This window comes from Cinclus cinclus, chromosome 29 (genome assembly GCF_963662255.1).
Source record: "Cinclus cinclus chromosome 29, bCinCin1.1, whole genome shotgun sequence".
Taxonomy (NCBI): domain Eukaryota; kingdom Metazoa; phylum Chordata; class Aves; order Passeriformes; family Cinclidae; genus Cinclus; species Cinclus cinclus.
In genome coordinates this window covers 1,158,677-1,173,498 of record NC_085074.1, presented here as the reverse complement: position 1 = coordinate 1,173,498, position 14,822 = coordinate 1,158,677, and the positions used below count along the sequence as shown (strand labels likewise).

General features: G+C 53.0%; 1 protein-coding gene across 1 annotated transcript; it reads left to right on the top strand.

Moving 5' to 3' along the window:
- Positions 1–936: 936 nt before the first annotated feature.
- Positions 937–9,827, top strand: MTHFD2 (methylenetetrahydrofolate dehydrogenase (NADP+ dependent) 2, methenyltetrahydrofolate cyclohydrolase). The gene is made up of 8 exons (XM_062510629.1): positions 937–1,042; positions 2,113–2,297; positions 2,993–3,115; positions 4,328–4,480; positions 4,992–5,099; positions 6,145–6,237; positions 7,674–7,799; positions 8,539–9,827. The coding sequence occupies exons 1-8, from the start codon at positions 957–959 to the stop codon at positions 8,676–8,678; spliced, it is 1,014 nt and encodes a 337-aa protein (XP_062366613.1). The 5' UTR covers positions 937–956; the 3' UTR covers positions 8,679–9,827.
- The last annotated feature ends 4,995 nt before the right edge of the window (positions 9,828–14,822 follow it).

Below are 14,822 nucleotides of genomic sequence, written 5' to 3'. Positions count from 1 at the left end.
GGGACCCGTGGGGAACTCTTCCTCCTCCTCCCGCCACCGCTGCTGCTGCCGCTCCGGACCGCGAACTAAGCTGTCACGTGCCCCCGGGTCTCCTTGTATACCCAGACTGCGCCACGCCCCCTGAAAGGCAGCCAATAGGAGTCGAGAAACATGCTGGGGCGGAGCAAGCAGCGTTTCACATTGTGAAGAACCAGGGAGGAGGCGTGGCCAGAGTGTGACTGAGCGATGTGATTGGTCGGGAGGCGGAGGGTTCCGAGAGGGGCGTGGTCAAGGAGCCATGTGTGAGGGCGGGGTGGGGGAGAGGGCGGGGTGGGGGAGAGGGCGGGGTGGGGGGGTCTCACCGGGATTTTGGGGGCAGCTCCAGGCGCTCCCAGTCCCTGCCCAGCTCTCCTGGAGCCCCTCCAGGCCCTGCAGGGGGGTCTGAGCTCTCCCTGGATCCTTCCCCGGGGGAACGTTCCCAGCTCTCCCAGGCCGGCTTCAGAGGGGCCCCAGCAGCGCCAGATCCCCCAGGTGAGGCCCCAGCCCTGCAGGTGGGGTCTCACCTGAGCGGGGCCCAGGGCCAGAATCCCCCAGGAGCTGCTGCCCAGGCTGGGGCTCAGCCCGGGGCCTCTCTGGGCTCATGTCCAGCCTCTCAGCCACCCTTACCCTGCCCTTTACGGGAGCTGTGGAGGTCGCACTAGTTATACCAAATAAACACCCTCATGATGTTTATGTTATTTTCTATCCCGTGTGGACTTGCCGCGGCTCAGAGTTGCGGATTTCAGCCCAGGACCAGCGGCTCTTCCGCACCCGCAGGAGCCGCTGAGGTGCCGGGACGGTGAAAACCTGAGTCAATCACTTTTGGCGCTAAATCCCATTGGTTACTGCGGGAGGGCGGGGCTTACCGCGGAATATAAAAGCGGCCGGCGGGGCTGCTCTCAGTGCTTTTCCCGGTGCCGCCGAGGCCTAGTCCCGCTATGGCCTCCACGCTCCGGCCCCTCCGCGCCCTCAGCCGTACCACGCTGGAGCCCCGTGCCCACCGCCTGCACCTCAGCGCTGCCCGGTACGGCCCAGGATACCGGGGGCGGGGGGGGGGGGGGTGTGGGGATGGCTGGGAGGCAGGTGGGAGCAGCGCCCGCCCCGCTCCGCCCGCTCGCTGAGGGCTGTATGAGAGGAGGCCCAGGCCGGTTCGGGCGTCCCCCGGGCCGGGGTCGCGGCCCGGTTCGCCCCTGCGGTTCCGGGCTGGGCGGGCTGGCCCCCAGCGGCCGCACCGGGCGCTGCAGGCTGATGAAATCCCGCGGCCACCTTGCGTGGGAGTGTGGGGCTGGGGTGGGAATGGGCGGGGAGGGAGCGAGAGCGGCCCCACAGCCGGGGTCAAGGGGAGAGGGAGACACCCATGATCATCCCCCGGAGTGAGGGGGACAGAGACGCCGGTCATCCTCAGAGTGAGAGGGACAGAGACCGGCTCACGGCGGCACTGCTCTGGGATGAGAGGGTCAGAGATCCTCATCATCCCCCAGAATAGAAGGGACAGAGACCCCCTGGGCACCGGGGTGAGAGGGAGACCCCTTGAATGAGAAAGAAGGAGACCACCCCATCTTCTTGATTCCTCCATGGCATGACAGGGACAGAGACCACTCTGAACATTCCCTGATGTGACAGGGACAGAGACCCCTGAGCATCCCAACCTGCTCCAAACAGTGTTCTGAGCTCACTCTTTGCCTCTGAGAGCCTCTGGTGCTTTTCCCTGTCCCTGGGAGTCCGGGCAGCCCGGTCTCTGGGAAGATCCCGGAGAGTTTTGGAGCAGTCCCCAGGGAATGGGCACGGCCTCAAAGCTGCCAGAGCTCAGGGAGTGTTTGGACAATGCTCCAGGGATGCACAGGGCAGGATTTTGGGTTGTAGTGGCAGGACTTGGGTCAGTGATCCTGGTGAGTCCCTTCCACCTCGGCATATTCTGATTCTGCCTCATTCGGTCCCAGCTTTGATGCTGGAACCGAGCCTAAAACATGCTGCTGCCAAAGACGCCGACAAAGCACAAGGGACAGAGCATTTCCCCCCTGGTTTTCCTGCTCCATCCTGCCCGGAGTTGGCAGCTGATGGCCCTGGGGCTGTGATGACACTTTTCTGCTGCAGGGGGGACGCTGTGGTGATCTCAGGGAGGAAGCTGGCCCGGCAGATCCGGCAGGAAGCGCGGCACGAGGTGCAGCAGTGGGTGGCTGCAGGCAACAGAAGGCCTCACCTGAGCGTGGTGCTGGTGGGGGAGAACCCTGCCAGCCACTCCTATGTTCTCAACAAAACCAAAGCAGCGGCTGATGTGGGTGAGTGAGAGCTTTCCTTCCCAAAAAAATGCGTGGTGTGGTTGGGAATCCTTGATGCTGGAAGCTTTCTGGGATGTGCTCACCTGTTGGCTTTTCACCTTCACTCAGAATTTGGGTTCTCGTGGCTGCCCACTTGTACTGGGGTGTGGTTAAATGTGATCTGTTGGATCCTTCAGGGCAACTGAAGCTCTGATATTGGGGCTTTTCAGCTCTCCCAGAGCCATAAGAAGCACAGGAGGGGATTTTTGGCCTCCTTTTCCCATCTTTTCCCTCCCTGCTCTCTGACTGCTTCCCATCCTGCAATCCAAGGTCCGGCTCGGTGTCAAGGGCAATCAAAGGTGTAATTTAACCCGGGTCCTGAACAGCTGAAGCTGCTTTTGGAGCTGGCCTTTTTAGGCAAGCATCCCTTTTTTACTGTCTCCAGAGGCTTCTTAGGCCCTGTGATTTTATTCTCTTGGGTGAGAATAAACACCCAAACACCCTTTCCCAGTCCACCAGCCTCGCATAATCATCCTCAACAACAAATCCCAAGACTTGGGAAGGTGTCTCTAGCCTGGGAGCTGCACAACCCCTTCCATCCTCGGCGTGCTCCTCCCAGATTTAGCCGGGCAGCGAAGCAGGGCAGTTTAAATCCACAAAATGTGGGAGGGTCGCCCTTTTGTGCCTGGCTGACGCCGTGGGTGTGGCTGTTCCAGGGATCAGCAGCGAGACCATCCTGAGGCCGGCCTCCATCACCGAGGAGGAGCTGCTGGAGCTCATCGGCAAACTCAACAGCGACGCAGCTGTGGATGGGCTGCTGGTGCAGCTTCCTCTGCCTGGTGAGCAGCTCAGTCCCCCCTGCTGCTTTCCCAGAAAGCTCCCAAGGGTTGCAGGATGGGGAGCACGGGGAGGATCCTGCCCTGATCCTCCCCCTCAGCACCAGCTGCCTGCAGGGTTCAGTCTCTGCAGGCCATGGAATCTTTTCCTGTCTGGGGAGGATCAACTTCCCCGGCTGCGAGTTTGAGCTGGGTGTGGCCTTGGGGTTGCCTGGAAATACCCTGGATGTGAGCAGGGCTGGGATTGCAGAGTGCTTCCAGTGCTCTGTGCTGGGAGCTGGCAGCCTGGAGCTGGGAGTTCTGGGGAGCTTCAGGCCCCAAACTCTGGAGGGGCTCCAGGGTCAGAACTCTGGCTCAGGGTCACAATTGCAGCTCAGGGCTCAGGGTCAGTGCTCCAGTTTGGGGTTGCAGTTCTAGCTCAAGGCTCAGGGTCAGAGCTCAGGACTTGGGATCATAATTCCAGCTCAGGGTCATAATTCCAAGTCAGAACCTGGAGTCAGATCTCCAGCTTGGGGCCACAATTCCAGCTCAAGGCTGGGGCTCACAGTTCCAGTTTGAGGTCACAGTTCCAGCTCGTGGCTGGGGCTTAGAGCTCCAGTGTGAGGTCGCAATTCCAGTCTGAGGTCACATCTTGGGCTCAGGGTCACAAATGTAGCTCAGGACTCAGGGTCACAATTCCAGTGTGAGGTCACAATTTGGGCTCAGGGTCACAGTTCCAGCTCAAGGCTAGGGCTCAGAGCTCCAGTGTGAGGTCACAAGTTGGGCTCAGAGTCACAGTTCCAGCTCAAGGCTGAGGGTCACAATTCCAGTCTGAGGTCACAATTTGGGCTCAGGGTCACAGCTCCAGCTTGAGGCTGGGGCTCAGAGCTCCAGTGTGAGGTCACAAGTTGGGCTCAGGGTCACAGTTCCAGCTCAAGGCTGAGGGTCACAGTTCTAGTCTGAAGTCACAATTTGGGCTCAGGGTCACAGCTCCAGCTTGAGGCTGGGGCTCAGAGCTCCAGTGTGAGGTCACAATTTGGGCTCAGGGTCACAATTCCAGCTCAAGGCTGGTGCTTAGAGCTCCAGTTTAGGGTCACAACATGGGCTCAGGATCACAATTCCAGCTCAAGGCTCAGGGTCAGAGCTGCATCCTGGGGCTCGGGGTCATGGTTGCAGCTGAGGACCAGAGCACAGCTGGAACACAGCTGGTCCCTGAGAGCTCCCTGCCCTCTGCAGAGCACATCGACGAGCGCAGGGTGTGCAACGCCGTGAGCCCTCACAAGGACGTGGATGGGTTCCATGTGCTCAACGTGGGCCGCATGTGCCTGGACCAGGACTCCATGCTGCCTGCCACGCCCTGGGGCGTCTGGGAGATCATCCAGAGGACAGGTGGGAGCAAATGCTGCAGAGTTGAGCTGATTCCTGGGAATTCCAGCTCAGGTTGAAGGATTCCCTGCTGGAGAGCTCAAGGGGTCAGGCATGAAGGGTGACGGGTGACACTTGAGATGTGTGACAGGGGCAGCACCCAGGGAATGGCTGGAGCTGGGCCAGGGGCGTTTGGGGTGGGTTTTGGAAAAGCTCTGCCCCCAGAGGGTGCTGGGCATTGCACAGGGAATTTGGGCACAGCCCAGAGGCTTCCAGAGCTCCAGGAGTTGTTTGGGTTTTGGGGTGTCTGTGCAGGGCTCCAGGCTGGAATTTTGATGTGTCTGTGCAGAGATGCCCAGGGTGGGAATTTGGGATGTCTGTGCAGGGCTTCAAGCTGGGAATTTGGGATGTCTGTGCAGGGATGCCCAGGGTGGGAATTTGGGATGTCTGTGCGGGGCCCAGGGTTGGATCAGTGATCCCTGCCGGTCCCTCCCAACTCAGGACAGGCTGTGCCTGTGTGATTTGTCCCCTGCAGGGATACCCACGCTGGGCAGGAACGTGGTGGTGGCGGGCAGGTCCAAGAACGTGGGGATGCCGATCGCCATGCTGCTCCACACCGACGGCAGCCACGAGCGCCCCGGAGGTAGGAGCGGGGTGGCCTCGGGCAAGGACCCTCCCAGCTCTCTTCTCTTTAGCCTCCTGAGCAATCCCAGCAGCTCCCTAGTCAGGGATCTGACCCAGGGTGAAAGAATCCTCAACATGATCTTAGCATCACGGAGTTTTTCAGGTTGGAAAAGTCCCCAAGGTCACAAAATCCAGCTGTCGCTTAGCCATGGGCACCACCAACCCACGGCCTCAAGTGCCACATCCACACGTGGTGTGAGCCCTTCCAGGCCTGGGGCCTCCCCCCTTCTCCTGGGAGGCCTCTTCTGATATTTTACCGCTTTTCCATGATGGATTTTTTTCCCTGATATCCAACCTAAGCCTCCCCTGATACAGCTGGATTCTGTCCTTGTTCCCTGCCCTGGCTGCTCCCTCCTGTCATCAGGGAGTTATGGAGAGCCAGAAGATCCCCCTGAGCCTCCTTCAACAACTCCTTGTCCTGTCCCACCCCAAATCCCTGCCTGTCCCTCCAAGGGCTGACGCTGGGGTTCACCAGCAGCCCTTGATGTTCCTGAGGAACACAGGGGTGGCCTTGAAGGTGAAGATAAATTGTTAAAACCGGTGTGTTCATGGACAAAGACTGATTAATTAAAGTTAGAAAGTGGTATGTTTATTAAGATAGTCTAAGGTAACCCCCTAGAGATGTGGCAGCCGCATACAAGGTTCCTTGCCCTCTATTTGTTTCCCAAAATATTACATTCCATACATTTTCATAACCCCAGCAGCTCCCATCCCTGCTCTGTACTAAAATGAGGTTATTAGTCCTTCACACGTGCACAATTCTTTCTATAAACAAAACTAAAACAAGCTCATAACTGGAAACAATACCTCTGTTGTCTCTAGCTTAACCATCTAATAATCATTAACCTATCGTTTGTTAATCTAATTTACACCCTGATCAGTACGTATTGCTTCTAACCTTTAGCTAAAATCTTAACTCTTGAAATAAAATCATGATTGAAGGACGCAGAGCAGTGGCAGGGTTTGGGGTGCTGTGTGTGAATTCCTGCCCCGTGTCCCCGCAGGTGACGCCACGGTGACGATCTCGCACCGCTACACGCCCAAGGAGCAGCTGAAGCAGCACACGATCCGTGCTGACATCGTGGTGGCAGCTGCAGGTGGAGTGGGGGTTCCTGCTGGGAATCTTGGGCATGGAATGTCCTGGGGGCTCTCTGAGGGGGTCTCAGGGCTCTCGGAGCTGGGATCTGCTGCGGTTTTGGTATCCTCAGTTTGGGGTTCTGTGTTTGGAATGGGAAACAGCAGCTGGTCACACCCTGAACAGCCAGGAAGAGTCATGGGATGGGCTGGGGTAGGAGGGAATCCAGCAGGATCATGGATCCAGCCCTGGCCCTGTACAGACACCCCAAAATTCCCACCTTAGGCATTCCTGGTAGCCCCGCACAGACACCCCAAATTCCCACCCTGTCTATCCCTGCGCAGACCTGCACGCCCCAAACTCCAAACACTCCTGGAGCTCCGGCAGCCTCGGGGCTGTGCCCATTCCCTGGGCAGTGCCCAGCACCCTCTGGGGGCAGAACCTTTCCCAAAATCTAGCCTCAGCCTGCCCTGGCCCAGGTGGAGATGGGGTATGGATGGAAAGTGCTGGAAAGCTGAGGAGTGCTGGGGGAGGCTCTGGGCAGAGCTGGGGTGGGTGTGAGCTGGGGAGGTGTGAGCAGAGCACAGGGAGACTCCAGGGACGGAGATAAAGGTGGGCTGGGAGTGGATCCCCCCCCGATATCTGTCACAACCAGATCCTCACCCCACCCTGAAAGGCTGGGTTAGCCTCAGGAAGTTTCTCCCAGCCCTCGCTGTCCCAGCCAAAGCCAAGCTCAGCTGGGCTGGGGTGGCTTTGGGCACTGCCCCAGCTCCTCCTGCCTCAGCGCGGGTGGAAAATGCAGCAAAGAGCCACAGAGGTGAAATGTTGGAGGGTTTCCCCTTGCAGAGGGGGTCAGGTCCTGGCTGCTCTACCAGAACTCCCCGAGGAGGAAGAGGATTCCTATTCTGTGCTCAGAGATTACCTGGGAACACAGAATTTGAGCTGCAAGGACCTTAGAGGTCATCCTGTTCCATATTCTGGACGCTTCCCAAAAGACCAGCCCTGTCCAGCCTGGCCTTGGACACTTGCAGGGGTGGGACAGCCACAGAGCTGCTCTCCCTGGGGAGAGATTCCTTCCAGAAATCCAAGTGGAATTTCCCCTCTTCCAGCTGAAACATCTGAGCTGAACGCCAGCAGCTGGTTGTGCCACGGAGGGGAGATTTGTATTTCTTAGGGTGGTTTAGGTTGGAAAAAACTCTTGAGATTCTTAAATCCCATTATTTTGGGAAGCAGGAACATGCAGATGGGTTGGAACATCCTTGAAACATTGGGATGAGGGTGATCAAGGGGGTAGATTTGTATTTTTTGGGATGGTTTGGGTTGGAAAAAAACTCCATAAGACTCCTGCATCCAAATTATTTTGGGAAGCAGGAAGGCCCAGGTGGGTTGGAACATCCTGGGAACGTTGGGATCAGGGGGGAGGCCGAGCCTCTCTGAGGCTGGGGCTGTGTTTTCCAGGCATCCCTAACCTGATCACGGCCGACATGATCAAGGAGGGAGCGGCGGTGATCGACGTGGGCATCACCAGGGTGCAGGACCCCGTCACGGCCAAGCCCCGCCTGGTCGGGGACGTGGATTTTGAAGGTGAGGAAAAGTTCTGGTTCCTTTTTTTGGGCCCTCAGGAGGGGGTGACAAAGCCTGGTTTGTGTCACTGAGCTCGGGGATATCCCTTGGGGATGCTCCTGAGGAGCCTCCTGAGCCTCAGCGCTCGAGTCCCAACCTCTGCTCCAACCTTGCTCTTGGACTTGACATTTCCATGCTAGAAATCGGCTTTTAGGCCAGGCTTTTGGTGCTTTTAGGCCTTGCTGCTTCCTGGCCTAGCTTTTTGGTGCTTTTTCACCTGTTTTTTTGCTGTTTTGGACCCTTGTGCTTTTAGGCCTGGCTTTTTGGTGCTTTTGGCTTTTTGGTGCTTTCAGCCCTTTGTGCTTTTGGGCCCAGCTTTTTGGCACTTTTAGGCCTTGTTTTTTGGTGCAACCAGGCCTGTCTTTTTGCTGTTTCGGACCCTTGTGCTTCCAGGCCCAGCTTTCTGGGGCTCCCAGGCCTTGTTTTTTTGTCACTTTTAGGCCTGGCTTTTTGCTGTTTTGTACCCTTGTGCTTCCAGGCCTGGCTTTTTGGTGCTTTTAGGCCCAGCTTGGCGCTTTTCCCCACCTTGGCCTTGGCAGTTAAGCTCCTTTCACACCCAGGCTGGATTCACTGGGCCATGCCCCACAGACCAACAAAAACCCGCCTGGACCCCGTTCCTAAAGCATTAATCCTGACACAACCTGCATGGCTTTAGGCTTGGAAGCCTGGCCTGGCCCTTAAGCCGAGCTTTTCCCCTCAGGGGTGAGGAAGAAGGCGAGCTATATCACGCCGGTGCCCGGCGGCGTGGGGCCCATGACGGTGGCCATGCTGATGAAGAACACCATCATCGCTGCCAAGAAACTGCTGAAACCCAAAGAGCTCGAGGCTCTGCCTGCCTAGCCCAGGGTGCTTGAGCTGGGCCTAGTGAAGCACCCCTGGGAGCTGGGCCTAGTGAGGTGGCCCTGGGAGCCAGGGCTAGCCAAGGGCCCCTCAAAGCCGGGCCTAACGAGGGGCCCTTGAGCTGGGCCTAACCAGGGCCTCTCTGGCCCATGACATTCCAGACTGACTCCCAAACAGGCCGATAGAAAATGCAATATTTTTTATTTATTGTCTCGCACATGGGGCTTTTCCCCACTCGCAGGTCACAGCTATTTATTGGAAGTGTGGCTGAGCTGGGATTATGCAAACTCCTCCTGCTTTGTGTTGGAGCTGGGATTAGCCTCACTCCTGGTTTGTGTTGGAGCTGGGATTAGCCACGCTCCTGGTTTGTGTTGGAGCTGGGATTAGCCACGCTCCTGGTTTGTGTTGGAGCTGGGATTAGCCACACTCCTGGTTTGTGTTGGAGCTGGGATTAGCCACGCTCCTGGTTTGTGTTGGAGCTGGGATTAGCCTCACTCCTGGTTTGTGTTGGAGCTGGGATTAGCCTCACTCCTGGTTTGTGTTGGAGCTGGGATTAGCCACGCTCCTGGTTTGTGTTGGAGCTGGGATTAGCCACACTCCTGGTTTGTGTTGGAGCTGGGATTAGCCACACTCCTGGTTTGTGTTGGAGCTGGGATTAGCCACACTCCTGGTTTGTGTTGGAGCTGGGATTAGCCTCACTCCTGGTTTGTGTTGGAGCTGGGATTAGCCACACTCCCGAGCCAGCCCAGCTCCTGCAGGAGCTGCTGGGGATCCTGGCAATCCCAGCAATCCCATGGGATGCTCACCTTGATGCTTCTGTTCTTCAAATCCTGGCATTCCCAATTTCTTCCTCAGTGCTGAATGTTTAGTTTAAGCTCTTCTGTAGAGGAATTACTTGAAAAGAAAAAAAAAAAAGCCATATTTGTGTCCTGGGCCTGTGCAGGCCCTGGGCTGGTGTAACATGTTCTGGAGTGCAGCTAGCCTGGGCTTTTTTGCTCTTTGGATGGTGTATTTTTTAAAAGCCTTTTTTTTTTTTTTCCTAACCAAAGAACACCTTTGGGGGGTGGGGGGTGGAGGTTTCCTGCACTGTGTTGTAAACTGTGAGTGCTCAGTGAGTTGTGCAGGCTGGCTAAATAAAGTGTGAGAAGACAAAAAAATCCTCTTTGTGCCCTGATTATTAATAATTACTGAGCAATTACTTCACATCTGGAAAGGAGTAGGGGTTGCTTTTAAAACCTTTGTGAGCTGCCTCTCATAAGGTCTCTCACCCAAAGAGACAAAACTGTTCCACCTGGGCTGAAAAGTGGGAAAATCTCATCCTTTCCTGCCTGGACAAATCCTTCCCAGCTTCGTGAATATTTCCTGGCTAAATCCACAGCAGAGGATGAAGGAATTTGTTATGCAGGCTCTGATTATTCCCTGCAGGATTGTCCAGGTGCATCTTGGACTCTCCTCATCCCAGAGGGCCCGATCCCACTTTTGTCAGAGCAGGAAAGGTTTGTTGTGATGCCAGACTCAATGATCTTGGAGGTTTTATTCTGGTTTTTAGGGTTGCTGCAGCCCCAGCGCTGACCCCCTCCTGCCAAAATCCTGTGGGGAGGGAAATTTGGGATACCTGGACATGCCCAGAAACACACGGAGAGCTGAGACTCGTGGAAATGAGGTTTTTATTAGGTCGTATCACCGAAAAGTACAAAATGGTTCAAGTGGTGCCGTGCTAGAGGCGACCGAGCTGAGGCTGCTGCACTTTGTACAAAAAAAACCCAAAAACCTCGTGGGAGCTTTGCTGAAAAAGGGACAAACTGAGCCCAAAGCAGCCTGCAGTGGCTTCAGCTCTGCCCTTCGGCACAGCTCCCAGAGCCCACAAGCCTGGGAAGCAGAGAAAAGCGAATGAAAGCTGCTGGATGAAAATGTCAGAGCCCAGCTGGAGCACGCTGCAGCCAGCACAGGGTGGGGTCAGGGAGCTACGAGGGAACCCCTCGAGTTCTGGGTGTTCCTGGCGAGCTGTGGGCGCTGCCAGGGCGAGGCCAGGGCACTGCAGGTATGCCCAGGAGCTGCCAGAACCAGAAACTGATGGGATGGGAAACGGCCCTCAAGGCTTTGTGGGGTTTGAGTATTTACAGGGATTGTCCTGCGTCCAGTTCAGACCAGTATGAACTGTGTGACTGGTCCCAGTTTACAGTGTTTAACTGGTACAAATTGCAATGAGTGACTGGTTCCAGTTGCAGTGCTGAACTGGTGTCCCAGTGCTGCTGGTGTGAGTGTTGGGTCAGTTCTGCTCACGGGAGGGGCCTGGGGGCTCTGGGAGGGAGCAGAGCAGAGGGGTTCATCCAGGGAAAACGGGGAGAACATTGATTTGAGGGGAGCGGTGTTCCTAAACCACGGCTGGGCCTGGGCCGCGGGTGGAAAAAATTCCTTTAAAGCCTCGGCACTGCTGGAAAAATGGCAGAGCCAGCCCCAGCCCAGCCTTCCTGGATCCCAACCTGCTCCTTTCCTGGGTGGGAAGAGCCCCCTGGGCACCCCAAAATGCTGCTGGGTGAAACTGGGAGCAATGGGGGGCAGGGGATGGGGTGGGAGCAGAGCAGCAGAGCCAGAGGGAATCCCTGGATTCCTCCAGTCAGGGGAATCCTCCAGGGAGAATCCTGGGATTACTCAGCCAGGGGATTCCTCCAGAGGGAGAATCCTGGGAGTCCCCAGCAGGGATTTCCTCTAGTCAGGGAATTTATCCAGTCAGGGAATTCCTCCAGAGGAAGAATCCTAGGATTCCCCAGCCAGGGGATTCTCCCAGCCAGGGGATTTCTCCAGTCAGGGAATTTCTCCAGTCAGGAGGTTCCTGCAGGGAGAGAAGGGCTGGAGGAGGGCTGGGCCTGGGAAAGCTCAGGGGTGAGGATGTGGGGCAGGTGACCAAAAGCTTTGCTGCAGCCACTGTTCCCATTTCCCTGTGGAAACCAGCCTGGATTCCATCAGGAACCATTCCTGACTCCCTGCAGGAGCCAAGGCCCCATTCCCTGCTGGTTGTCCCCCTTTGTTGCCCTCAAGTGGTAAAACCCTTCACCCTGAGCTGCTCCTCCTTCCCTTCCCTCCCCAGGCACCAGCTCTTCTCCATCCTGCTGTGCCTCCTCTTCCTCCCCATCCCAGGAGTCTCCTTTTCTTCATCCCCATCCAGCCCTGCCTCGCCCTCTTCATCCCCATCCCAGGTGCTTCCTCCTCCTCCCCATCCCAGCATAGCCGGGTTCCTCCAGCCCTGCTGCCACTCCCGGGATGCCCAGCAGGGTTTGGAGCAGCCCCTTTTGCCTCACATCCCCCCAGTCACCCCATTCCCTCCCCAGGATGGGGTCCCTGAGAGCCACGTGGTGATTCCAAGGATCTGGGAGCAGGGATGTGCTCTCCCCATCCTTCTCATCCCCACAAACCTCTTCCCACTCCAAAAGCGCCCACCAGATCACCCCTCTTTTCCATCGGCACATCCCGGCGGCTCCCACAGCCCCAACCACCTGCAGCTCCTCCAGCCCAGTGACCAGAGCGGGGTCAAAATCACCAATCCCACCTTTCTGGTGCCAAAATCACCAATTCCACCTTTCCTGGGCTAAAATCACCAACCCCACCTTTCTGGTGCCAAAATCACCAATTCCACTTTTCCATGTCCAAAAACACCAATTCCACCTTTCCTGGGCTAAAATCACCAATCCCGCCTTTCCATGTCCAAAAACACCAATTCCACCTTTCTGGTTCCAAAATCACCAATTCCACCATTCTCGGGCTAAAATCACCAATCCCACCTTTCCTGGGGCCAAAATTCCACCATTTCCCAGGCCGAAATCATCAATCCCTCTTTTCTGGGACTACAATCACCGATTCCACCTTTCCGGCCCCGTTTCGCCGCCAGCGGCGATACCTTCTCCCAACGGGAAGAGAGGGAATCATAAAATCTACCGGAGCGCCGGGACCGCCGGGGCCTCGTGCGTCCGGCGGAGAGAAATAAACCCAATTTCCTTTATATATATATATGAATACAGCGATATCGATATATATATATAAATTAAAGGCCCGGCAGCGCCGCGGGGCTATAGCGTGGTCTCGCTGCCCACGTCCCGCGGAGCCTTTTCCGTGTCGCTGTCCTCGTAGTCCGACTCCATCTCGATCTTCACCTGGGGCACGGCACAGATGGGGTTTCGGGAGTAGTTAAAGGCGGGAGACGACGGGCACGAGATCTTCAGGTGGAGGGTGATACTGGGGGGCGGGAGGGGAGAGGGGTCAGCAGCCAGGGGAGCTGCCCCCACCCCAAACCCGCCCCAGGCCAGGCTGACGCCTGAAAATTTTGAGCTTTTTATGTTGTTTTTCATCTCTTTTCCGTGGGTTTTAGATATATTTTTCATCTATTTTAAGTCTATTTTTCACGTATTTAAAATATATTTTTCATATCTATTTTCCAGATATATATTTTTCATATCTGTTTAATGTATTTTTCATATATTTTTCATGTATTTTTCATATATTTTTCATGTATTTTTCATGTATTTTTCATATATTTTTCATGTATTTTTCATATATTTTTCATGTATTTTTCATGTATTTTTCATGTATTTTTCATGTATTTTTCATGTATTTTTCATATATTTTTCATGTATTTTTCATGTATTTTTCATATATATTTTTCATATATTCATATATTATTCCTCTATATTTTTCATAAAGTTTCCATATATTTTCTATATATTTTATGTATGTTTTTCTAAATTTTTCATATATTACTCATATAAGTTTTCATATATTTTCCATGTATTTTAAATATCTTTTTCATATCTTTTTCATGTATTTTTCATGGGTTTTTCATATACTTTTTAATATCTTTTTCGTCTAGTCATATATTATACTTATATATTTTTTCAATAAAATTTCCCTATATTTTATATCTGTTTCTCACGTTTTTCATATATTTTTCATATAGTCATATATTTTCCTATATATTTTTCATGTACTTTCTATACATTTTATGTATTTTTAAATAAATTTTCCATATATTATTCGTATATATTTTCAAATCTATTTTCCATGTATTTTAAATACATTTTTAATGTATTTCTCATATATTTTAAAATATATCTTTCATATATTTTCCATGTATTTAAAATATCTTTTTCATATCTATTTTCCATATCTATTTTCACATCTATTTCATTATATTTTTAATATATTTTTCATAGATTCATATATTTTCCTATATATTTTTAGATTTTTTCATATATTTTTTCTATATTTTGTGTATGTTTTTATAAATTTTCCCTATATTATTTGTATATATTTTCATATATTTTGTATATATTTTTTTCATATATTATTCCTATATATTTTCATACGTTTTTCATATATTTTAATATATTTTTCATATATTCTAAATATATTTTTCATACATATTTTTCATATATTTCTATACATTTTTAATACAGTTTTCATATGTGTTTCATCTATTTTTCATATATTCAGGTATTTGGTAGACTGTTCACACATTTTTATATTTTTTGGCATTTTTTCCTACCCTTTCCCTTAGCTTTTAATTTCATTTTAGTCCACCTTTTTAATTCCTATTGGAATTCTGTTTAGTCTTGAGGAGAAGAAGCCTGACATAGATATTTTGTTTTCCACCAGAACTCCAAAGGCAAAGAAATTGGAACAACTCCAGTGTTCCAGATAAAATCTGTTTTATGTTTACAGATAAAATCTGTAAAAATTCTGTGCCCCTGAAAACTTTCCTTCCAAGACTTTATTTTATATCATCTTTGTTACGCTGTCTGGAAAAGTTTTGGGTGGTATTCCAGGCTACCGCCCAGAAATGAAAGAAAATCTGATGTTTTCCCATCAATCTGCAAAATTCGCGGAGGAAATTCCCAAAATTTCCGGATTCATAGTCTGGAAAATCCCCGTGGTTGTCACCGAGCAGAATTTTTGTAGCTCCGACCCCATAGCGGGGAAGACAAAACCTCCCCAAATCCAGAGGGATGCTGTGAAAATCCACGCAGATATTTGGGAATCGCTCAGGGATGGCGGAGCCGGGAGGATGAGCCGGGAGGATCCCAAATTTCCCGCAGGGATGGGGAGGGGGATCCCGGTTACCTGCGATCCATGTCCGAGCCGTTCGGGGAGGAG